Source organism: Epinephelus moara, chromosome 6, assembly GCF_006386435.1.
Source record: "Epinephelus moara isolate mb chromosome 6, YSFRI_EMoa_1.0, whole genome shotgun sequence".
Lineage (NCBI taxonomy): Eukaryota > Metazoa > Chordata > Actinopteri > Perciformes > Serranidae > Epinephelus > Epinephelus moara.
The window spans coordinates 25,501,018-25,527,331 of record NC_065511.1 but is presented as its reverse complement, the minus strand read 5'-3'; the positions used below and the strand labels follow the sequence as shown (position 1 = coordinate 25,527,331).

The following is a 26,314-nucleotide window of genomic DNA, read 5'->3' as shown; positions in this document are numbered from 1 at the left end:
TGGAATATCAGGATGTTGAAACTGTGGTCAGATACAGATGTGTGTGTCAACACTGCTACGTCTTTACTTAACATTCTACAGTGAGGCTAAAAACTTCTCAGGAAGCAAACCAGATATAACAACAATACAGAGACGAATGAAGGCTTTGGGGACCAGAGCACATCCGGTTTTCTATGACAGTAATCCAACAGAATTCGTGTTGGTGAGGACAGTGCTGCAGTGTTAGCGTCTTATTGATATGCTCAGGAAACAGATGAGTGTCGACTAAATGCCCCCAGTAATGCCCTAAAAATACAGAGATAAAATTAAACAGCAAACTTGAGACAAAAAATCTTTACAAAAAGATGTTCTTTTGTGCAAATGCTCACATTACTATGGGAGAGACGATTTGCAAAAGGCCCGTCATAAGTGTACATGTTTGTCATGAGAAAGACAGTGATTGTTGAGTCTCACTCCCAGGTTGTCAGATACCAACGCTTTGGGTTGGTGATTTAATCTGACAGCTGACCCAAAGCGTCGGTATTTGATGACCTGGGAATGAGACTCAATCATACAACACCTTTAAAATTATACCAACTAGGCCTATATGACTTCTTGAAGTGTCATCATGATAATCAGATGTAAATGTGCATGCAGAAAATGGAACAGGTGCAGAAGCAAGTTATGTTAAAGCAAGTGCAGTAGCCAGAACATATTGACATTTCTTTTCTGCTTAAATGATACTGGCATTTTTAAATGACACACTACAAAGAAAAATACCACTTGAGACGTCTCATCTATATTTGGCCCAATGCAGGCCTACCTAATCTTGTATATAGACCACCAAGATCATGATGCAGCTATGAGCTCAGATATTAACTATGGTTAACATAAAAAAGGTCATGCTAATTGGGTAGCAGTAATGCAGTTAGTCACAATAGAAAACAAGTTGATTCCAAAAGTAGGTGGAAAAAGAATATAAAATATACAGTACAAAGTCCTCTCTTGTTTCTTACATTATAGTATGTCACCAAAAACAATTAAAAATGTTAATTTCATTAGTCAAACTGCAATAAGTTTTTAAATCATGCCATTTTATTGAGACAAAGGTGTCAAAAGTTGAAACCAAAAACACAATATTAGCAAACTCTCAGTTCGGAGGCAGCTTAGAGTGCTGTTTAATCCATGAATTAAAGTTATACTATACAGAAATTGTCAGCTACTGTTTGTAAAAAAAAAAAAAAAAAAAGTATCACCAGCGAAAGTGAAAGCCAACCCCAGCTTTGTCCGCTCGGTGTTTCACCTCACTATATTTCTGTGTCCGTGATTTTCGTAGCTTACTCTTGGATGCGTGCTGTTTATGGTCTGGCACCTGGTTGCTACTTTTTATAAAGTCCCAACCTCACCTGCAGGCTGTGCCCAGGAAACGTCCCGAACACAGCAAAATAAGAAAATACAGACAGGGGCCAGAGTCTCTGCAGATAAATACACCGCCACACACTTCTAGTGGGTCATTAGTGATGTTTGAGAGTCTATACATTGTATTTTTTGGAAAAACTTCCAAAGTATACCTTTAAATGTAGATATGACAGATCAGTACACCTGTAACATGCTGTAAGAACACAGTTTGTATGTGAGGTTTAAATTTGCAGGTCTGCCGCTCGTCTGCTGCTCGCATTACTTGCCACTGATGCTCTGCAGTTGGATGAAGGGGGTCTGGCATGCCTGGATTCTGAGCTGGAGTCATCTAGTGACTCCGGGGTGGACGGCCGGCTTTGATGTTTGCTGTCTGATTTCGACTGTGTTCGAGTGATGGGAGGTCCACTGCTGGCTTTCGCACCCCCGTATGAATCTGTGTCAGAGCTTTTGCCCTCCAACACCGTGGAGCATTTCAAAGAGCCCTGGGCTCTCCAAGGCCTCCTTGATGCACTCACTGGCAGCGTGGGGAAGGAGGAAGTGTCCACTGCCTTCTGTGGGCATTTCGGAGAGTCTGGGCTCATTCTTTCATTGCCCCCATTCTCTTTACTGTGCGGGGGAAGATGCAAAAAGTCCTCAGCCTCCTGCTTTGGGTTAATCAGGGAGTCGCAGCACGGAGAGCAGGGCTCGTTTGTAGTCAAGGTGCAGTTACAATGTGGGGGGCTTTGAACTGAACATCTGGAGTCATCCAAATCGTGCTGAGTGGGCAGCTCACTCTGAAGCGGTAGAAAAGTTGAAGGTTTGATGAGGTTTGGGTACATGATTGTGCCCTGCACCCTGTCCAGTAAGAGGTTGTAGTCACTGGGTGCAGAAGCGATCGTTGCCTTTCGGGGTACGCTGGTGCAAATTTGCACAACAGATTCTTTTTTACACTTGTTGACATAGTAATCATCAAGTTCATCTTTCTCGTCTCTCAAGTGAGGGTAGAAGTCCAAGATGCCCTTCTTAATCTTCTTGTAACTCAGATGCATGATCTCCAAGATGTTCAGGAAGAGAGAAATTCCAGCGATGCACTGCATGAACACCATGAAGACGCTTTTCTCTGTCGGTCTGGAGACGTAGCAGTCCACAGCATTGGGACAAGGATCCCGCTCACACTTGTAGAGTGGGTAGAGGTGAAAGCCATAAAGCAGGTACTGGCCTGTCATGAAGGCCACCTCAACAACAGAGCGAGTGACAACGTGAGCCACGTAGGTACGCAGCAGAGAGCCCCTCAGAGGAGCTTTGTTGAGCTTCCCCTGATCGAGCTGCTTCATCTCCCGCTCAATCCTCTTCCTGGCTTCTGCCAACTCCACGTCCACCAACTCCAGCTCCCTCCGCAGCAGAGCCTTCTTCTTCTGCCGTGCCTTCTCCAGCGCCCGCAGCCTGTAGAGAGCGTGGCCCATGTAAACCAGTGAGGGAGAAGACACAAAGATGACCTGCAGCACCCAGTAGCGGATGAGGGAGATTGGGAAAGCGTGGTCGTAGCACACATTTCTGCACCCGGGCTGCTCGGTGTTGCATATGAAGTCAGCCTGCTCGTCGTTCCACACATCCTCGGCTGCCACCCCGAGGACCAGCATACGGAAGATGAACAGGATGGTGAGCCAGATCTTGCCTACCATAGTGGAATGGATATGCACCTCCTCCAAAATCCCCCCGAGGAAGTTCCAGTCCCCCATCTTCACTCTGCCATTATGACTGGTGGAAAGTCAGTGATGGAGAGAGAAATAATTAGGGAAGAAAATCTGCTGAAACAGTTAAAAATGTGTGTGTAGAAAAATAATACTACAACAAATAGAGTGACAGCACACATTTGAAAAAATTAGTTTGACTTCAAGACAGACAGCAAAAGCATATTGGCAAAATAAGCAGCCTTTACAGATTAAAATAACAGTATAAAAAGAGCAAATTCTGTAGTTAACCCCCCAAAAAAGATTAAGATTTCCCAGTAACAAGTGTCAAAAAATTACACTACCTCTTAAATGGAAAAAATGAAACATTAACTAGTAGAGAGCAAGTGACATGAAAATGCAAAGTGTCACATATTTTCAAAAAAAGGTTTTAAAAGTCGACAGGAAAGACTTGTACATCCAGTGATATGTTCCCTCGGCTGGTCAGCTGTCCAGTTTTGTGTTAATAAAACAATTCCCCTCAGCGGTGTCATTATATAGACCAGGGCAGAGATCAGTTCACTTGCTGTTTCCATTTACCTTGCAGCGGCGTGGACAGACTGCCGGTGGTGACTTAAATCTCCTCGGGTCATGCAGCCCTGACACGGTCACCAAAAAGTTTTAAAAATCGTTAGCACCCTCCACATGAGTCCCTGTGCATCACCTAAACCTCAGTGACCCGCCTCTGCTGCAGTGTTGCCAGAAACAAAGTGGGAACAACTGAGCTGTTGAGGGAAGCTTGCCAACTACTCTGACCAGAGAAAGTCAATACCAACAGCTTCATCGATGCATTTAAATCATGGCCTCACAGTGAGGGGCTTGCAACCGGTTGTAACACAGATATTGTTTGCAATATTTGCAGGTTAGGATTAATTTATGTCCTTTTGTCAGACTGTTTGACCTTAGATAGAAATGCTGCATGCATCAGCAGCTGTGATAACAACTGACTGAACATATCTTTATGGTTTATTTGGGTGTGTACAATATCTGTGGGAGTAAATAACCAAGCTGTTTCCAAAGAGGTGCTTTGCAAGTCCAGACAACATGCTCAGGATTTGTTGGCACTCATTTGTTGGAGTGAATTTGCTCCATATGTACAAACAAAAAGAAGGAAACAGCCACTGTGGCTGGAATCCCCACATTATCAGTACCACTCAGTTATCCACATAGGCCTTGTACGATCAATAGTTTTCTACTATAGCGAAGTAATCAATGAGTCATCATGTCCGATTTCATACCCTGCTGCCTCTCTCTGGATGTAATGAAGTTCTCATGCACTTGACACATTATTTTATCCCATTTACAAGAAATCTATCACAATGGATTAGCGAGTTTGCCAACTGCTGGTCGTCAACTTAACACACCGTCCGATTCTAAACACCTTTAAACACCTCTGTGTGATGAATATGCTTGTTATCTGAGGTCAGTGAGAAGCTTCACCCCCATGATGTGACATGTTTATTTGTTATTTAGCTCTATAGAGCAAGACAAACTGTCTACAGTGGAAATATTTGGGCTAATTTGTGTGTTTCGACAAGATTCAACCCACCAGTTCAGCTCAGATGTTTATCACTTGTCTGTGAATATGAAGCTTTTCACTGCTGATCTCAAACGTCTCATTCTGCCCAGCAGAGCAGGATTGATTCAAACCAGTCTGGTACAAAAACATTAGGGGCACAGAGGGTTACACTCGGGCAACATACTGGGAAAATCCTAGAAATCATAGTGTCATTTCCTCTTCAGAAAAAAATCAGTGTTCACTTGTACGTCACCCCCCCAAAGGGCGTCCCCTGGCTGACTGTCTGTCAACATAGTTCATTGATTCAAAATGTAAAAAAAAAATCATTTAAGGTGGAATTTTATGTCTGCAACCTGAAAAAGTTTTTAAATTTTATTATCAATAAAATATTTGAGAGAAGATGAATTGCCAGAAATTCAAATAGGTGATGTATGTACAGTATACATCACACTTACAGTACATACACAGTAGCTATATGAACGTATTTTGGCAATAAATTACCAATCATTGTAAGCTGTCATAAAGGATTCGAGACATATCCACTTGAATGTTTGATATTCACTGTGCAGAAGGATGTATGTGCAAGAAGCAAAGTGTCTTTGTGCTCACCTTAAATTTTTTATGAGTTTAAAGGGACGGATGAGCCATCAGTCTAGATTTGTTTTGGTGTGAGTTGCAAAGTGTTGGAGATGTCGGCTGTAGAGATGTCGGCTGTCTCTCAAATATAATGGAGCTAGATGGCACTCAGCTTGTGGAGCTCAAAGCGCCCAAAACTACATATTACATATAAAATTCAACAGCAATGTCTCTTTCCAGAAATCATAAACACATTATTCGAGATAATCCACAGACCTTGTTGTGAGCAGTTTCATGCAGAAACTATTTTCTTTCTACTGAACTACACCTACCAACTGTATCCTTGCACAGAAGGAAGCGTGCATCTACTGCTAGCTCACCTAGCACCACTGAGCTAGCTAACGTGACAGTTTAAGTGGGATTACTTCTTCGTCAAATCGATGCTGTACCTCTGACGTAGGCTCTGCATTGATGGAGAGCCTACACAGTACCAGCCTGATGTACTGTGCATCTCCCCAGAAATATAACTACGCGTCGCGGTAACGCAGACCTCCTGTCTATTTTTGTAAGCTGGAACCATTTCCCTCTGTGGAAATGAAGCTTTAATTTGCATAAATTGTGAAGACAAGAAAGCCTCCATAAAATAGCATTTTAAGTCTTGTGTGTCATTTATCCTTCGGGGATTTATACTCCAGGATCTAGGATTCATATGAGCGGAGGAAATCTGAGCTCATCACTAGGCTAATTTATACAATGTAAAATGCCATAGGCTTGTGCTAATAATGTTAGCATGTTGTATTTGTTTGGAAAATGTTTTTAGTGTAATACAGTTGTTTTGTCAGTGAACCTAATTAATTTTTTGTAACGTTACCTTTGTTAAATGTTGCTGTTGTCCTTGGCGTCATATGAGTAGAGTAAAAGTCTACTAGCCGCTAGGCAGATTTATACACTGTAAAATGCCATAGGTCTGCAAGTTTCAGTAAAGCCAATTTGTGAACTTGTGTTTAAAATTGTCTCAATTAAGCCATGTTTGGTGTACTGCAGAGTGACACAGACACACCACCACACAGCACATGTGTGTAGGTTATGGCATACGCTCTGCAGAGAGCTGACACACAAGTATAAATCCCGCTCTAGCCGAGGAGGACGATTAATGTTTACATCTTGTGCTGTCACAAGCATGAGCCTCTCGTCCATGAAGAGATGCACATTGATACAGTTGGTAAGTGCAGTTTGGTAGAAAGGAAATAGTTCCTACATGTGGATTATCTTGAGTAACTGGGTCATGATTTCTGGAAAGAGACATTGCTGTTGAGTTTATCAAATGTACTTTTTTGGCACTTTGAGCACCACAAGCCGAGTGCCATCTAGTTCTATTATATTGGAGAGAGGGCAGACATCTCTACAGCCGATATCTCCAGCACTCTGCAACTCACACTAAAACAATCGAAGCTCATAAAAAGCACTACAGTGAAGAGGAAAAATATGTATTTTTAACTTTGGGGTGAACTGTCTCTTTAAGGCATCTACCTACGTGCATGACTTTGCATGACTTTTTATGTGTGTGTGAAGAAACCAGATCAGACAGATTGTTATTTTTATGTCTTAAAATATTGCTGGAGATGATCTTTACAATTTGTGTCACTTCTGACTTTCTTATTGGCAAAAGCCGAGTATTTATGGTCTAAAAGAATTAACATATGATAAGGTAACTTGTAAAATGTTCACCAGAAATGATGCCACTGTTTCTGTCATTTCCGCCAAACCAAATTAAGAAACCCAGTTTTATTTCCAGTATTTTAAAGCAAGATCCTCATTAAGTTAACATGAAACACTACAGCAATGACCGCCTGGCAGCAAATATTGATTTTAAGATATAAAAAAAGAGGTGAAATCTGGCAGATTTTAATGTTTCAGCAGTTCTGTCCTGTAACATCAGATTTTTTTCAATTGCTGTGCTAGAGAGGGCAACATACCATTTCCCACTGTTTCAGGGTCAAGGCAAACAAGCTCATGGTAATTGAATATTGATGCACTAAGTTATATTGATGAGCTGTTTGGAAACTATGGAACTTTCCATACTATAAAAAGCTGTCACTGCCATACGGGTACAATCAAATATATGTAGCAGAGTCTGCACAACATCAAACATTAGACTGCTATACACACACTATGTTATCTGCTAATTGACAATGAGTTGGAAGACCAACCAGTGAAAATGTAGTTTTTAGTGTTAATTCTGGGCATTTTCATCAGACAAAGTCAATACTCCTGTCCTGTTTCTGCATAAAATTATATTTGACATCAAATTCATCAAAAAAACATCAGGTTTTAATAAAATACTTTAAACACTGAGCCGTGGAAATGCAAAAACCAGGTGTAGGAGGTGTCTTTGGTTGTAATTTACCTGTGGTTTTAGATAAAAGTACAAACATAACATCTGTTTCTAAATTACAACATGTACCCAATGCCCTCTGCTCACACCACAAGTTTAGTGTTTCCATTTCCATACTCATGAAACAGAAAATGTACCGTCTCAAAGCTATAACTTCCACTTAACGTTCAACAGTTTCCCTCAAGTTAAGTGGGAGTATTGTACGATACCAACCACTGTTTATTTTCACTATAGTAAATGATGTTTTAAAAGCTGGGTGTTGATGTTTGAAGCCTAAGTTTTCTATTTCCAAGGTTAAAAAACAACGAGCATGACTGACAGAGATTGTAACTCATGTGTGTAATTGGCCGTGTCTGGTCAACAGGATGTGACTGAAACAATAGCTTGGCATTAAGCCACGGCCTGTTGGTAAACCAGCTCTTTTCCTTACAGACGTCAGGAGCAACACCAGGATTTTTTAAAAGTATCCCATGTTTCCCTGAGACTCGTCAAATTTAGTGTTTAATGTAGTGATTTCACCATGTTTAAGGCACATTTTATGAATACTGAGAGTCCATAAGAGTCCTTGATGATTCAACAGCCTGAGCATTATTTACTTTTAAAGAAAAATGATATGACATAGGACCAGTGTGTTCAGTAATATCCTGTTGACAAGCACAAAGAGATCTCACATTAAACTCAAACAGAAATACAAATATCAATGACAACATATTAAAAAGGTACATAAACATTTAATTCAGTTCTAAAGTACTCACTTTTTAGGCACGTTTTGCTCACCACTGTCTTTAGTGTAAAATATGCCTTTTGCAATACTACACATGAACAGCAGGAGGCACCCTTCCCCTTGAACGCACACATTCAGCTCTAAAAAGGAAAATCTGATAGAAAAATAATTAAAAAACACCCTTTGCACTACATTTACAAACTCCCTGCAACTTTCTTCTGAACAACATCAGTAAAATACAGCTTCCTGAGTAGTGTGACATTAAGGCATTTAGTGTTAACTTAACAAATAAAGGGTTGGTGCAGCTTCATGATCCTATGTTGCTGGGGTCAGGAAGATGTTGAAGACCACAGCGAAGATCACAAAGGCTACATATCCCAGTATACACAGCCAGAAGCGTGGGTCTTTGAGCAGCTTCTTGTTGTAAGCGCTGAAGAAGACGTAGCCGATGGTCATACCGGCCACGATCCCTGCAAAGTGAGCCACAAAGGACACCTGGGAGGAGGAGAGAAGGTGAAGTCAGGTTTCAGAGTAAGCCTGTGGGGCGAAATTAAATTGGATAAAGACCCTCGACTGCTGTCATCCGACCTCGCACCCCTCAAACCTGAAGGACCAGTTTAACAACCAAAGCAAAGAGTAGGGGAAAAAGAAGGAAGTTGAAAAGGTGGGGGAGGGAATAAGAAATCAGGTTTTTAGAGTCTGCAGTGATCAGGTGGAGAGGCAACAAGCTTCTTTGAAGAGAGAGAATGACAGGAAGAATGCCTTCTGTTATTTTATTCTTTGGAAGAGAAACTATAGAATCAAAGGACAAGGTCACCATTTCTCAATGTGGAATACTGATTTAAAATAAAGAAGCAGGTTGTGGGAAAAGTGTGTTAGTTTCCGTTCTTTGTCCATTAGTACCTGCCCATGCAGAGAGGTATTTGTCTGGAAGAATAATCAAGTCCCAACACGAGCTACTGATCTTGCCTGTAGCCACAAGCAAATTAAATCCATCACCAAACACTGTCAGCTCGGGGGAGGTTAGCTGGATCAGCGGGATCACTCCTGAGGCTTATCTGAAAATGTCTAGCAAGGGGTTTTTTATTCTAGTAAAGTACTGGGCTGTACAGGGGAAGGGAAAGCATACCTTCATGCCAGCATCGTCGCTGGCAAATCTTCTGTAGAAGGCAAATCCAAAATCTGTGGCAACTGGAGAAAAAAGTATTTTAAATGTGATTACAGCATTTAGAAAAATGACAAAATAGGCTGGAAACATGCAGGATAACATACCAAATATCACTATGGCGAGGATACGAAATACTCCAAGGAGAGGGATCATCTCTCGGAAATTCTGTAAATTGAAACAGTCATCAGCTGTAAAGAACAATACTGATATTCTCCCCTCAAATAAGCCTGAAAACCAGGGATGTAAACACATACGTAACACTGACGGGCCATTTTCAATCAACACCTGGGGCTGGTTGCACCAACTGGTCTTTACTACGCCCGGTCCTAACTCCTAAGAAAGTCTTTGTTAAGACCAGTCTTAAGGAGTGGACTTACGCCGGTTGCACCAACAGGGCCTACGCCTGGTCTGTGTTGACAGTTTATTTACAGTTTAAGATTTGAAGAAAACATTGAGGATCAACGAAAAAGAAAGGGTAACTTTACTGACATTGGAATTAGTAAATTAATCGAGCTGCAGATGGCCCGACAGGCAGTAGATTTGTGGACACTAATCATTTCACTGACTGTATTTTGGAAAGCTCCGTTTCCATAGATTTCACAATCAGTAACTGTAAGGCTGGTGGTAGTGCTGCATTGCGGCCCGACACAAACTGTTCAAACAGTTCTTCAATAAGTTCGAACAGATCTCTCTTACCGAATCCAAACCTCTCAATCAGCCCTTCATCATTATTTACGTCCAATGGATTGCTTCTGTCCCTAATTACTCTCTCTCGTCTAAATGCCTGCTCGTTGTACAGACGGTGGATGAGACGTGCCATTATCAAGCTGTGCTCTCTGCGCTCTAGAGTGCATGAGCGCAGCTTGATAATGACCTTACACCTGTTCTTGACTAGGCGTAAGATTTACGCCCGGTCTTAGTGAGAAGAAAGCTTAAGCCTGGATGGTGCAACCAGCGCAACTATTAGGTCGGACTTAGAACACCAAGTTATGACCGACTTAGCTTAAGACCAGGCGTAAGCCCTGTTGGTGCAACCGGCCCCTGGGGTCTAGAGAGAATTTCCCCAATAAAACAGCTAAATGGACCATTTTAGAGCATTTTGAAACAAAGATCTTAGCTTGAGTTTTAATCAATTAATCAATTTGCTCTGAAAATGTCGCCGTGCAGCCTCGTTCCGTGGACGATAAAAGAGGTGCAGACTTCCATCTGTGTCACTGGTAATGAGGAAATACAGTGCAGTCCAGAGTGCTGGACGGAGCAGTGAGTGACAACAACCCCTCCCACATTTAAGAGGACTGTTTGCAGTGGAAACGCCAGGGTCTAGGTACCATGTCTGACGGGCTGCACACCGGAAGTGTTTGGTGGGAACAGGGCTTTAGAGACACTACAGTGTTTGACATTGATGGTACCTTCCCTCAGCAGTCGAGCTACAGCCTCTGCTGGGGTACCACACTTGCACAAACTACTACAGGTGTAACGATCCATCAATCATGATCGATGTATTGTTTCAATAATCAATGATCCAGTATCATCGATGCAAAGTGAAAACAGCAATCCATATTATCATCTTTAGAAAACGCCTTTATTTTGAAATTGTGCGTCACCATCAAACAGTGGCAGACACATAAGGACAAGCAGCCAGGAAAAAGACGATGAGGGTGACGTTATTTACTCGGGAATAAATCAGCACAGTGAAAAACATTTTGGGATTTCCGAGAACATATGGGTCAACAGATAAAGCACACGGGGTATGTAAACAACGCTGTTATGAGATAACTCAGGAAACTCAGGAAACAAGATCTACCTGCCTGTCTGGCATCTCACTCTGCTACGGTGACATTAGCTGCTTTGTCTCACCAAAGTTAAGCTGAAAAACTGTGCATGCAGGCTGAAATTAAACTGTCCTGTTCTGTTAGGAAATGCAGTGACTTTAAACACCAGTGAGTAAGATCAAGTATAAATAATACATGTAATTTGTTGAGGTATGAGTAGAGGAAAGTCTGCTAGCTGCTGGGCTAATTTGTGCTTGAGCTAATAAAGGTGACCATGAACCTTGGCAGTTATCATTCAGCCGAATTTTTTTTTTTTTTTTTTTGTTAAATGATCTTTTCATTAATCCATGTGTTATGGCTGTTGGGAGAAGTTTGCCTGAAGGGCTTTAAGCCAGACAGACCTGAAGTTTTCAAGAAAAAGATCATGGTTTGGGTTAAAATTATGAGTGTTATGAGTATGAGTGTTGGTGGAGTCAATTTAACCTTTACTGCACTTAAGCAGTTACTATTATTTACATTATTAATCTGCTGTTTTTATCTTTTAAGGTCAAAGGCAAAAACCAAAGGGTCAGCAGTGTCTTTAGTAAACAGTTATGTTAAAAGGGCAAATAGCATCATCTCATATCGATCACAGGCCCCTGAATTGATTCAAATCAGAATCATATCGTGGCAGACTTTATGATATCTGCAAATATTTTATCATTCTCCAAAGAATCAATATTATATTGTATCATGATTTATACCCCTACAAACAACCACAATACTAGAACCAGTAATAATAATAATAATGGCAATTTTATAATTACATTTGCGAAGGACAATTTTGGACGGTGGTGTGTGGTTTCCTTTCATGGCATTTTTCTTTTCTTTTCAGTTTTTACCAATATGTCCAGGGGGACATTTTGAGCATACCTAAATATATATTACAATTACTGCCTAGCAAAAAAACAGTTAAGGCTTCACAAAGCAGAAAATCGACAATAATTCTGGAGCAATGTGCTTCAAAACAGAAATTTTTAAGTTAATTCTGTATATACTCATCAGACAAATCTGTAGTCTTGTCTGTCTCAAAAGTTTAGGTTCAAAATATACATCACAAACATCACATTCTAAAACACTGAGCTGTGGACAATCTCTTCTCACACATAAACAACACAGTAAACACTTGAGACTGAAACGCTGTTTATACCAACTCTGAACTCTACTCACCACCACTGCGTTCATAAAGTAGCCTCCTATCAGAGCATAAACGCCCCCAGACGCTCCCACCAAAGCACTGAGAGGATCAAAGATGGAGCTGGCCAACGATCCTGAGGGAAACACAAGTATTACCATCACTCGCTCCAACACAAACAGGAAAAACAAACTTCAGAGTCCAGTTTGTGTTGGACATCTGTCTGCACAAACACTCATCAAATCCAGGTAGCTTACTGTACTGTAAGCTGCTTGTGTAACAGCAGACTCACATTTACTGTATGTGGAACAAAAACAGGTGATGCTGACCTGCCAGGACGCCGGCCAGGTAAACCATTCCCACTTCAAAGCCTTTGTGAACGAGCTCCAGCGGGATGCCCAGCAGCAGCTGCATCACCAGGTTGCCCACGATGTGCTCCACACTACACAGAGAGAGGTGGGGAATGAGTAGGAGATATAGGAGGGTGGACAGAATATTAGAAACACCTGTAGCCCTCCAGGTGTTGATGTGTAGTTTTTAGAGCAATATAGGTGTTTTAAAGGGTAAGACCGCTGCTTCTCTGTAGTTTTATTATTGTAAACAAATCCCATGTCTGAGTCTGTGGCACTTCATCATTTTATTTTATTATTATATTTTCTAAAGATCATTTATTGGGGCTTTTTTGCCTCTAATGACAGGATAGTTTTTGAAGCTTGAAAGGAGGAGAGAGAGGGGAAGTAACATGCAGCATAAGGCCTTGTGCTGGAGTCGTACACATGGCCGCTGCAGCAAGGACACTGCCTTTGTACATGGGGCGCCTGCCCTACCTTCTGAGCTACTGGGAACCCCAAAATATGTAATCTATTAATAAAAATTGTTCAGTAATATTAGAACAGCTGGGCACTGTATGTTTTCACAAATGTTACTCAAACAGGAACTATTTTCAGCTGTAAATTAGAACACGTTTGATGTAGCCAGTAGGGTGACACAATGTCCCACTTTATGAGGGACTGCACAGCATTTTTATCTCTTGTCCCGCGTCACACATATGGAGAGAACGTCCCACATTTTGATCAGCTCTAGTTTACAAAGGTCAAACCACTGCAGGGCAGACGCTCTTCTGCTTAAGCTCATACTTTGTGGCATACTACAAAAGTAACAAAAAAAAGAATAGCTACAGACACACAGCTACGTCCAGCTACATGCAGAAGAGGTGGGTTGTTAACCACTACATCACATGCCACAATATCAGACACAAGAATGCGGAATTGACATGAGATAAAACAGTCAGGTGATGGTACTGAACTGTGTCGCAGTGAGATGATAAGCTTATCATTTGACTGTTGGTCAAACACACTCATGGAGTGTCTGTGCCGCATGGTCCTTACTACTCTGTGTCCTGTGTTTTACTGGACATCCAACATGCAGCTGCTGGTTGGAGAGTTAATGCTGAAGATGCAGAGAAACACTTATGGTTTCACTTTGACAAAACCTGCTTGTATACAGACTGTGTGCTAGGTGTGTATGTGCGTTGGATAGCTACCATCTACTACAGCTACCATGACTCATCACAAACGTTCAAATCTTAAATCAAAATGTGGCTGATTCCTCTGTCTATAAACTAAAGTAACACATTTCCAATATATCTGCCACAGTTTTAGAATATGTTTAGTCCACACAATAGTCACCTTGGATACTATAAAACTGAAATGTTACCCTCACCAAAAAAGTTAGTGACTTTCAGGTGTTTAAACACAGTAGTTGAGTGCACCATCTCTCAGCATTGGTGACGTTTCCCACGTTGTCCCACACAAACATACTCACATTTGGTTTGCTGGGATCTGGTCACCCTGTGCACCAGTGACTATTTCTGACATGAGACTGACGCAAATCTGTTACGTATTTTTAATGTATTTTGGGTCCACAGCACGATGTATAACCAATCAATTGTTGGTTTTTGTCTTTTCATGGGACTTGTTGACAGTAAGAACAACATAGAATATCACCAGCCTTATCCTTAAAGCAAACATCCTGTTAGGTGTGTTTCAGTTAGTGTTGGCGAGTGACTGTGACCGCTGTTTCTCTTTCCTAATCTTTTTTTCCGACATTCTTCCGTGAAGTCATGATTTTTGGTTTTCCTGTGTTCCTGTGGCTTATGTGCTCATGATGTACTCATGGTTTCTGAGACTGTTTGCTCGCCACATCACATGACTTTGCAGTGCTCCTCTTTGTAACTGTTAATATGAAGTAATGAAGGAGGAAGTGTCACAATCATGACGACAAAAATCAAACACAGGAATGCTGCAATGTATGAAGAGGTGCAGTGGTTACAACCTGCAGTCTCAAATATGACACCTCTATATGACAAAAGAATTTAATCAACACCTGACAGCGTCAACAAACCCACATCATTATGAGCTTCAAGTGACTGTGGGTATTTGTCCACTCCCCAAAGTGACTCAAGCCCTGCACATGTAATTAAAGTATCTAAAAAGGACAGCCGGTGCTTACCCAGCGTGGACAAACATGTAGGAGATAAAGCGCCATGCTTCCTGCCTGTACTCAGGCTTGTATGTGAGGCGACTCTTCCAGATGCCTTCATCCAGGGTCACCCACTGCTTCTGAGGCTTCCACACAGCGTAGTAGATAAACACTGCCAGCTGATGAGGAACAGAAGATACACACACAAGTTAGTCTTTAAGTACCAGCTTTAAAAATATCAAATAATTTTACTTTTATCTGCCTTTATGTTGTTAGCAGCAGCAGCAGCAGCAGCAGGTGTGGGGGTTGAAGCTAAATCTCAAACAGCTGAGAAAATAAAGATTGAGTCAGAAATACAGATGTTGAAGTGTGCTTAACCAACCGCAGAAAATCCCCCAGTGTGATCGTTCATCACAGCTCAGACAACTCAATGCTTGCATCTGTGGGAATGTGAAGAGATGGCACGCTGAGAAAGAACACTGCCGCTCAGTCCATCTTCTCACGGGTAAATAAAAGTGCCTCCTCCCCCAAATAAGAGGATTCACAGACATTTAAATGCACTGACACTGGGCATGTGTGAGCTGAACGACTGAGCTATTCATCACCAAGTATGAAGAGGCAAAACAGTGATAAAAAATGAAAGTAAACAGCGGCCGCTCTGATACTATTGGAGGCCAATATTACTGACTTTAAGAGGCTGTGGCACGCCCAGTTTTTAAGCTAACACGAGAGTAGTGGTATCCTGTGAAACTAAACAACCTAAGGCATCTATTGGGATCAATCAATTTTTTTAGAAATGGGCCTGTTACTGGCTAAAAGAGTTATAGCTCTTTCATGGAAGGAAGTCGGTGGGCTGAGTATGGGTAAATGGATTTCTGAATTATCACCAACTCTGCCCTTAGAAAAGAAAAATGCATATGCTATCAGGGGGAATCAATCAGTCTTTCACAACATCTGGGGTTCATTCATGTGTTATCTAGAGAGGAAAGACTTAACCCACATGATGGAAGCAGTGGGGGATATGCTTTAAATGTACCTCTGCTGAGTCCAAATCTGTCTAAAAAAAAATGTTTTTTGTTCATTTTTGTCAAAATTTGTACATAAATATAACGTGTATTTAAACTGAAGTGTATTTTTTATTTTATTTTAATTCATTACTTTAATTTATTTTAATTTGTATTGAATTTTATTAAATTGAATTGAATTTTATTTTTATCGAATTTCTTTTATTTATTTTTCTTATTCATACAGTTGGGGTGTGGTTAGAATATATGTGTGTTAAAACTTCAGCCGTTGTACCAAGGTTTTGTTCATGTGTCTTTTACATATTTGTGGATGTATATATACACACATACTGAAATGTGTGTATGTGTATGTCTTTGATTATTGTTTTTAAAATCAATTAAGACACTTGGGGGAAAAAAGGCTTGGGAAAGCAGTGGTGCCTGACAAAATATGGAGGACTGTACTTTCCTGTATTCATAATTGTTAAATAAACAGCAGAAACAGGTTAAATAACTAAAGAGATTCACTGTTTTGTTTTCATTATTCTAAGGTAATATTACATAAAGTTATTTTTAAAGACTGGACGACATCAACTCCACTGTGCTTTCAAAACTGTTTGCATGAACTTGTTTCAGTTGTCCAAATCAAGATTATGATTTGAAATGTCACCAGAGATGGGAGGAGTCAGTCGATCTTAAACGCATTCCTAGTGGCTTTACATTGTAATAAAAGACAGTATACCTCCCTTCAAAGCCGTAGTCTGGGGGGCAAAATACGGCAACAGCATCCCCCCTCTTCCTGTTTCAACAAATCACCCACTGATCCTCCACATTCCACATTTATTTACCTGAATCTGAAAGTCAATAAGACGCACTGGCTTCCTGTTTACACATTCAGAAAAGGCATCTCTGAGTTCCACCAGTCAGGATCAACTTCACCAGGTCTAACCTAGAAGCTACAATTCATGGAAACAACTGTTTTCATTGACGTGTCATTAAGTGTCATGATTTAAAAATGTCCCACCCAGGCTTCTATAACGTCAGCTCAGTATCCGCTCTACTTAATACAATCACAGCAGATCTATACAGTAATTAACACGCTGGCAGCATATAAGCCGAATGTAGGCTGCATGCTGAATTACATCACAGAATCCATACTGATCGCCCCAGTGCTCATGCAGTATGGTGTGTACAGTCAGGGCAAAGGGTTACCTCTGCAATACTGATGAGGATGATGAAGATGGGGGGCGGGCAGCAGTTGGCCCGTTCCAGGTACTTGCTGCGAGCGTCTGCTGGAAGCATCCATTTGGAGACAGAGCGCTGGAACTTCTCACAACATCCCATCTTTCTGCCACCGTCAGGCTCGTCCCCTGCGTTCCTGAGCGGTCTCCCATCTCGGTCGACAGGAAGCGGTTCCTGCTGCTCGATGTCAATGTCCTCCATCACTGTGTCAGTCCTGAACAGCAGATCAAACACAGTTTGGGGTTGAAATCATGATTTATACGTTGAGATGATAAACATTTGCCTCCCATTGCAGATTTTATACCATGGTAGCAACCACTGTAATACCTCTGAGTGTACTGGGTCACTGTGGGCAGTGTTGCAAGTTATACAGTTAGTTAATAATTTCTCAATTGAATTTCCACAATTTTTTTGGCCATACCTTGAAAGTTTGGTCATTTTAGAGGCTGTAGTTTGTGATGCTGTTGAATTGTAGTGCATCAAACAGGGAGATACAGAGATATAGTATAACAATAATAAAAAATAATAATACATTGGATGTATATAGCGCTTATCAAGATACTCAAAGATGCTTTACAGAGAAAAACAAAAGTAATCCAAATAATCCATAGGAAGATAGACAGAGAGACAGAGAGATAGGCAGAAAGGGCAAAGTACACTGATTTTAGAGGTTGTAGGCAGTTTTGAAGAGGTGTGTTTTGAGGGTTTTTTGAGGCGGAGAGTGAGGGGGAGACTGACTCAACAACCGTACCACAAATTACCACCTCCAAGATTAACCATAAAGTTGAATCAACATCTCTTTAAAACAGCTTCAAGAAAAACGGAACATTACAACCTTCATGATGGTAGGATTTACTAAGAGGCATGCTGAATTAGGCTGCATTCGTTTTAGCTGGGTGTACCTAAAAAACTGGCACCTCTGTTAGCATTAAATTACACATACTGTGACAGAGGATTTCATCTGTATTGCTCACCTCAAAGACACTGATTACTTCTTTCATGTTTTAAAGTGCCTAGAAGTTAAGAGAAGTTAATCACCATGAATTCATACATGTGTTATCACAGGCCTATTCCTCACAAACCTTTGTCCTACAGGTGGGCAGAACAACTAGAGCTAAACCTGTGACCATTTTCAGTATGGATTAATCATTTTATCTATCAGAAAATAGTAAAAAAAAAAAAATCAAAAAAAAATCCAGTTATAATTCTCACAGCCAAAGATTTTGTCCTCAGATGTCTCGTTTTGTCCTAACCTAAAGATATTCAGTTTACTATCATGCACAACAAAGAAAAGCGTGGCATTTGAGAAGCTGGAAAAGCATGGGGTGCCCACTAGCTCACCTGGTAGAGCAGGCGCCCCATATACAAAGGCTATGTCCTTACTGCAGCAGCTGCAAGTTTGATTTCCAACCCACAGCCCTTTGCTGCATGTCATCCTCCCCCTCTCTCCCCTGTCATGCTACATCTGTCCTCAAATAAAGGCAAAAGCCCCCCAAAATATCTCTAAAAGAAGAAGCTGGAACAGCAAAAATAGTTGCAAGAAGTTTTCTGTTGACTGACTATACTGGAATAATTAACTGTTGCAGCTTTATCTGACAACAAAATTAAAATCAACACATCTGTACCTGTATTTTAAAAACATGCATGATTGGAAAGAAGAACACTGTAGCCACTAAATGTAATTTGCAGAGGTGGGTAGAGTAGCCAAATATTGTACTCAAGTAAGAGTATTGTTGCTTTAAAATAATATAACTCAAGTAAAAGCAAAAAGTATTTTGCATTAAAACTACTCTGAAAAGTACAATTTATCCAAAAAGCTACTCAAGTAAATGTAACTGAGTAAATGTAACTAGTTACTACCCACCTCTGGTAATTTGTATAAACTAAAAAGGTATCTACAATCATATTCTTCCTCTTTTTCCCTCACTATTAATGCAAATTGTTCATCATATTACTTTCATTTCTCTTTCGTTCCACACATTTAGAGGTGGAGCTCAGTGTATGCAGGTGGTGGTTACGTACAACACAACCAATACACAGAAGAAGAAAAGGCATTTTTGAGGAGATAAGAAAAGAGAGCTGTCATTGTTTTAAGTCAGGCCACATGTCTTTTCCCATCTATCTAAATAACCTTTGTATTTGTAAGCCCCTTAAATCTATAGGTGTTTAAAGACTCCAGTTGCCTCTTTTTCCCTGATGTCATTCAATTGAGTCTTTGTTTGACTGAATGCTTGTTTAAAATGACTCCTAAATGTCCAGTTTGTGCTGCTTGTATGACCTGCAACATCCACACTATAAAATAAGTGTGTTTCAGGTGTAATTAAATACACTCCTTCAGTAAGATATTGCTTTTGAACAACTCTTAGTAAATAAAATGTGCAAAAAGCAGAATTTAAAACCAAATATAAACAAGAAATAACCTAGTTTAACTTCCATATTTTATTATATTCCCTGGCTGTACAGAAGCTGACACAGTTACAGTAGCGTATGGTAGTCTTTTACAGTAACTGCAGCAGCCTGATAATTAGCATTTCCTGTTTACTGGGCGTTGCTGATACTCAGATTTTGTGGGCTACTGATCCCAAACTATTCCTTTCAACCTAAAAATAAAATCTAGTCAATGCTCCTCTCCATTGTGAAGTTTTCTCACATATTTCTTTTACCCTCACCTTGGTCTGTACTCACCTAAACCTCCACCAGGAAGAGTGCAGATGGCTCCAGACGGTCCCAAACGCATAAATATTGATCCGGCTAAACTAATCCAAAAAGCTCAATGTGAGAGCTGAGGAGTGCATAAGTTCATATACTGTACTGGAGTTAAAAATACCCAACAATGACGCTTTCAGCACCACTCCTCCATGTCTGCACACACACCGCGGAGTCCCTTCTTCAACCCGACCGTCACTGTGAGATCCGGGGAAAAAAACAGAAGAAGGAGCACTTGGAGTTAATTATAGACATTTCATTGCTTTTCCTGCAAGTAGCTTCCTTCCTCAGTGCAAACAACCCTCAGATGCCCCCCTCTTCCTCTCAGACACAGGACAGTTTTACAGAAACAGGAGTGAGTACAGATGGCTGCAGCCCTGCGCGCGACAACAACAGCCTACCTGTTTCACCGTGCCACACCTGGGATCCGTGACGTCACCGTCGTGTTATCTCACATTATCCAGCTTTGCTAACACACACACATACCCCCCTCCTCCCTCCCTCCACCCACACAGCCCGGGAAAAGGGCAATAAAGGCGACCATCTTTGATCCATGGTGCCATATATTCAAATAGATTATACAGAGTCTAATTCATCAAAGAGCACTCAGGTTAAAGCTGCTTTATTATTAATGCTGCATTACCTCCTATTCACCACAAGGTGGGAGTAGAGTCCAGAACTAAGAACAATGGGCTGGATTATTAAGTGGGTTGCAGGCAAATAAAACACTGTACGTCTATATACAATCTCCCATTCACTCAAAATCAAAAGGTATTTTTCAGATTTCTATACATTTCCATCACTTGAGTCACCAGAAGGTGGTGCAGCCCTCTGACAGTGACAGTGGATGATGTTCTCATTTCATAAATACACTTTTACTTAATGTTTTTAATTTGATGATGATTTTATTATGACAATTTTATACTTTATATTTATAATTCTGATTTTTTTCTAATCATTATGTTAACTTTTATTGTATATAACTGAATTGTTTGATTTTTTTTTTTTACTGTCTTGTAAGGTGTCCTTGAGTGTTCTGAAAGGCACCTATAATAAAATGAATTATTATTATTATTATCATTATTATTATTAATAATCAGAATTATTTGAGGTTAATACATTTTAAGATATTATATTAATGAAGCTGGTCCTTTACAAAAACACCAATTTCCTTCTGATTAATCTTTTTTGTTTATAAAATGTCAAGCTGTTAAAATAAATAAATAACAAGAGTTCACACCCAAGGACATCCATTTTACAATGATTTAAATAAATAAAAAAAGACAAGATTTAGCATTGTTACTTAAAGGTAGGATCTGGAGGATTTTCAAACAAAACAAAATATAGGCATATACAAATGAAATCCTACTTAATCATCACCTATGGGCTTCTACTCATAACTGTATTTTGATGTTTTTGTGAGCTCTGACCGCTTCTGGGCGGAGATTTCCCCAGCCAATGAGAGAGCGCAGGTGCCATGCCCGAGCATGCACCAGTGCGAGCCTTGCCTGAACCTCTTCTGTGAAGCCTTCTTCCGTACCTCCGGGAGAGTGAAGCCTGATAGGAGGGGCCGAATTTGAATGTGTGTTTACAAACAGCAACTGGAAAATCCTCCAGACCCTACCTTTAAAAACGTCAAATGTTACTGGGTGATCAAAAATTATTTTCCATCTATCACCTTTTTGAGCTATACATCAGGGCGGGCGAAGAGACAATTGATACAGCATAGTATGATATTTTCGTGTGGCAATATCATGCAGTGCCAAGTATCGATTTTTATTTAAAAAAAAAAAATTATATACATTTTACATTATTAATTTATATTTAAATTTTTATATACAAATATATACAATTAAAATCAAAATTTAATTAATTTAAAAATAGTTTATTATCTAATTAGTAACTAATACTGCAAATACAATTGAACTACAAAAAAAAATAAAAATCTATTGGTTTTTCAGTCCACTAGATACATTTTGCCGCAAAAAAAAAAGTGAGATGAGCAGACTGAAAACTTATTAGATAAAACAGATGTGGACAAAGTTTTCCTTTGGGGACATAATTTACAGTTGAAAAAAGGTAATATATCACATTATATTTTATCGCAATACTCAGCATATCGCAACATATTTTAAATTGCAATAATATTGCATCATGACTTAAGTATCAGGATAATATGGTATCATGGATCCTCTGGTGATGAGACTGTCTTGATTGAAATTCCAAGTTCAATTTGTGAGCCAATGCAGATGAGAAATATTCAGGTGCTCCAGGAATAAATTTAAACATCCACAGTTAAACTACGCAAACTTCATCTGCTGAGATCATGTGATGCAATGGAAAGCTTGTCAGCTATCCATACGACTAAAAACACACCCATGCTTCAAGGAAATCATTCAGGACGACACACTTTAATCACAGAACTTTTATTTTTTTCAAAAGGGAGAAAAATCCACATTCTCAGGTAAAGAGTTGTGAGGAGGGAGCGGGGAGGAGTGGGCAAGAAAAGTGGGACGATATGAGAAGCAGGAGCCATTAAATACAGCTGCTGTAAGGTTATACAGAATGATCACATGAGCCAATAAGCTTTTTCTACAGCGCCGGCAAGAGATTTGACACAGATCTGCTTTAGTCAGGATTTCCAGGGAGAGAGAGAGAGAGAGAGAGAGAGAGAGAGAGAGAGAGAGAGAGAGAATATGAACAAGAAAAAACGGGCAAAAAAGGAGGTGGGCTTCATACATAGTTTATCTTTCAGATTCTTCTAACTTTTGGCCAGCAGCAATAGTTTTGAAGTAAGAAAATGTTTGGATTGAAAAGAGGATAAACCATGGCACCCAAACAGTTTAAGATGGGAGGGGGAGGAAAATGGGGAAATAAAATGAAAATCAAGTGGAAGAGGGAGGGGGCAGTAGAAGAGCAGCCATCTTGTGAGAGGAAGCTGGGATCTCATCAATGTGAGTTCAGGAGACATCTGAAACACACAACACACACAATACTGGAGTCAGACACGATAACAATCACATCATCCTTTTTAACTCAGAACACTGATTTACACAAGAAATGTGTACGTAGACAGAGAAGGAAATGGTGGTTACTTACAACTAGCAGGCCGGGCTCCGTATCTTCGCATGATCTGGTCTTGTGTGAATTTCACAAAAGATTCATATTGTTCTGGGGAAGAGAAGATGGTGTTTTTGTAAGTATCTCTATAAGAATAAGTTAATCAAGACTCAATCTAACTTCACTTCCTGCATTCTGGTGATTAAGTATTACCTCACAAAATCAACATAAATACAGCTTACACAGACAAACAAACAAACAAACAAACAAACAAACATAAATACAGCTTAATGACAACAGCCATACACAAGCATCACCTATATTGACATTTAAGTGACCACAGAAAAAGTAAATGGTGACCAAAGGTCGTCCTCTTAAATTCAGACTACTGGCACCAACCCCTCAACTATGACTGAGGTCGCTTAGGCCCTGATCACACAGGACGTGAGGTAAATAGTATCTAGTCCCTTAAATGTTGAGGCAGAGGGTACTTGCTGTAGCTCTGGTTGAGGGTGAGAGGCTGTCAGTTAATAGTTTGTCGGGCGCAAGGAAATGGAGATCTGTGTGGGTACATGAGACCCTAATAAAGAGGGTGGATGATGGGGAGTACCACCAGTTGGTCCAGGAGCTTCTCCTCGATGATGGCCGTCTCCAGGCAGATTTTAGGATGACTCGGGGGCAGTTTGACAACCTGCTGTCTATCGTCAGGCCGTATACCCAGAGCTACACGGCCCGATGATAGACATCCTAAAATATCATCCTAAAATATGCCTGGAAACAGCCATCATCGAGGTGAAGCTCCTGGACCAACTGGTGGTACCTCCCGTTACCAGCTGTAAACTTGTCATGACCACCACAGAAGGATTCTCAAATCATTGGATTGGACAATAGGGAAAAGACGAGAGTTTTTCCGCAGTGAGATGACGGTTTTTCAACTTGAGGTGTTCAGGGTGCTCCGGCAAAAACACCAAGCACTTAGAGCGTAGAAAAGTGAGGCACACCACAACGCAAAAAACTTCATTCTCATTAAAAACTACTACAAAAGTCCTGTGTGATCAGGGCCATACTGAACATCCTCATTTTGCAAAAGCTCACATCAGTTTTCCAGTTAAACACCAAGCAGACATTTTACAATTTACAGACTCTGGAAAAGCTGTAATTGGGTACAAAAAATACCAGCTAAGAGGGGAGGACCAGCAAACAGAAACAGATTGACTCAATGTGGACATTGTCAGAGTGTCTTTTGCTTCAGCTGCTTAACAAATTCCCACCATCTTTACTGTGCTTGTTTCCTGCCTGTTTACAGTCTTGGCATCCACAAGCGTATAAACTCCGTATGGTGCCAGCACTGCAGAAGTTATCAGTGATGATATGAAAATATACTCATAAGGGAGGGGTGCAGGATGCTTCTCATTTCACTGTGACACTTTTACTGTTCCTAAGTGCCTGAATGCAGAAAGTATGTCCAGATGAACTGTAAATGTGCTGTGGTCTTATAGTTTGTGCTCATTTTTTAGAAAAGAATGTTAATTACCTGCGAGTTTTGTGTTAAGGATCTGTTCGTACTCCTCCCGGATCTTCTCCTCGTGGTCTTTAAGCAGCCGCTCACACAGGTAGCTCACCTGCTTCAGTGTAAACGAGGGCTGGTCCTTCCTTGAGGCACCTGAGACACACAAAATCAGAATCTTTTGAAAAAGGCTGAATCACTCATCTCCGCTGCAGCGACTGAAATGTCCTCTCTTCAGAAATAGGTGCTCGACCAGGTGCAAATTTACAGCGTTGCTTTGACGTCCCTCACCTCTGCCAGCCAACAGGGTCATGCAGCACTAATGTGGGCCCCCCTCTCTGCCCAATGTCTCTGTCTCAGTGCAACTAGAGCCCATTTTAGCTGGGTCATCCTTTACTCAGTGGTCACTGAGGTCTGTTGTAAGCCGTTTAGACTAAAATGTTTGTAAATCACAGGCCGGGATGGCAGAGTGAGGATGAAGGTTTAATGGCCATCTCAGAGACAGAAAGAGGCCGGGTTAGCAACAGTGCAGTCAGTGTGATCTATGAGACCATCCTGCGGAGCGAGAAGGAAAAACACTGGAGCCCGAAGGCCTGGGGCTTAGATTACATCTCACACCCAAACTGCCAAATTGTGCATCCCTACTGCTACAGCGCAAATGTGTTTCCGAAGAGGAGCTGGAGCAAAAAGTAACCATGTTTGTCAATATGAATGATGAATTATATTTTTCTCTATGATGAAAATGTGTAACCAAACAATGGGCTGATATAAACTATAAATCTGTCGCAACCCACACATATTTCAGGTGCCAATGTAGCAAGTACTTATTAACCTTTGTATATTTTCAATAGACAAATTGATCGCAAAAATCTTTAGACAAGTTATGCCTCTGTGGACTGCCATTTTGAAAAGAAAAGAAACTTCAACATTGTTTGCTCTCATCATTGAATTCTATTACAAATTTGCTTTTCTGGGTTTAATCTTCTGTGATGCAGATGTTTATTCGTATGACATCTGGATTTATTAACTGGTTTAAAAAGAAAAGATTGCATCATCTCTTCATTTTTTTGAAGTCTTCACATCACCACAATAAATCTAAATAATTCCATGATAGTTTCTGCACTTCATATCAGTTTGATTTGTTATCCATTAAAGTGCTGTTTATTTGCAGACCTTTTCAGGAATTTCAACAGGATATGACCGAACTCAGATCTCTCTCCATATCAGGAGTGGGCTGGTTTTGGCACAAGAACTATAAATCTCCCACAAACTCACATCTGGAATCACAATCCCTCTGCCCTTGTCATAGCTCTGATGAGCAGCAGTATCCTGCCTCTTGGGACTTGAGTTGGTCATGCAGGTCCAGCCAAGGGTCTTTTGGCAGACCTTACAGAACGAATGACCTTAGCGTTCGTAACTGTTACAAACAGTAGGCTTACAAAAGGATCAATCTGGTTTTTTTTTTTTTTTGGTCGATGGTTTGATGGTCAAGGACTTGCTAACGGGAAAACAAAGCAGACATGTTATTTAATCACCTGTACAGCAAATGTTCTTACCCGCCACACAAGTACACCCTCCTAGAGCTGTCAACAAAAACCTCAAACTGGTCTAAACAGTGCTCTACAGAAAAAGAGAGGAGTTCCTCTAATTGGACTAGGGATGCACCGAATATTCGGTAACCGAATATATTCGGCCGAATATTGCAAAAAAACACACATTCGGTATTCGGTGGAATAAGTTAAAAGCAAGGCCGAATAATAGCGGCGTTTTGATAACGCAATCAAACGGCGTGCCGTGACGGGCGGAATAAAATGTCGGTAGTGTGGCGATCCGTCCGTCACAGCACTTGCATTTGCGACTAAAAATAGTTTTGAGCGAG

At 40.6% G+C, this 26,314-nt stretch overlaps 3 protein-coding genes across 5 annotated transcripts in view; all 3 read right to left on the bottom strand.

Moving 5' to 3' along the window:
- Window positions 1–104: 104 nt before the first annotated feature.
- gja9a (gap junction protein alpha 9a) lies at window positions 105–6,459 on the bottom strand. The gene is made up of 2 exons (XM_050046084.1): window positions 3,648–6,459; window positions 105–3,135 (listed from the first exon to the last, which is right to left on the bottom strand). Exons 1-2 carry the CDS (start codon window positions 3,698–3,700, stop codon window positions 1,620–1,622), a joined length of 1,569 nt encoding a protein of 522 aa, XP_049902041.1. The 5' UTR covers window positions 3,701–6,459; the 3' UTR covers window positions 105–1,619.
- A 356-nt stretch (window positions 6,460–6,815) lies between these two features.
- On the bottom strand, window positions 6,816–20,275 carry rhbdl2 (rhomboid, veinlet-like 2 (Drosophila)). 3 transcript variants are annotated; one of them, XM_050046194.1, is made up of 8 exons: window positions 19,832–20,275; window positions 17,133–17,376; window positions 14,947–15,095; window positions 12,765–12,877; window positions 12,471–12,571; window positions 9,594–9,654; window positions 9,451–9,512; window positions 6,816–8,816 (listed from the first exon to the last, which is right to left on the bottom strand). In XM_050046194.1, exons 1-8 carry the CDS (start codon window positions 19,897–19,899, stop codon window positions 8,637–8,639), a joined length of 978 nt encoding a protein of 325 aa, XP_049902151.1. In that variant the 5' UTR covers window positions 19,900–20,275; the 3' UTR covers window positions 6,816–8,636. The 3 variants fall into 3 exon arrangements, with proteins under 3 accessions (XP_049902151.1, XP_049902153.1, XP_049902152.1); XM_050046196.1 differs by lacking the exon at window positions 19,832–20,275 and adding an exon at window positions 18,504–18,623 and having other exon boundaries at window positions 6,817–8,816; XM_050046195.1 differs by having other exon boundaries at window positions 6,819–8,816; window positions 19,848–20,272.
- Window positions 20,276–22,278: 2,003 nt separating this feature from the next.
- The window catches only part of akirin1 (akirin 1), a 12,944-nt gene continuing 8,908 nt past the window's right edge, over window positions 22,279–26,314 (bottom strand). The window contains exons 3-5 of the mRNA XM_050046197.1: window positions 24,463–24,591; window positions 22,968–23,039; window positions 22,279–22,839 (exon numbers count right to left, since the gene is read on the bottom strand). Coding sequence (XP_049902154.1) covers window positions 22,829–22,839; window positions 22,968–23,039; window positions 24,463–24,591 — 212 coding nt within the window. The 3' untranslated portion in view covers window positions 22,279–22,828. The remainder of the gene's footprint in view (window positions 22,840–22,967; window positions 23,040–24,462; window positions 24,592–26,314) is intronic.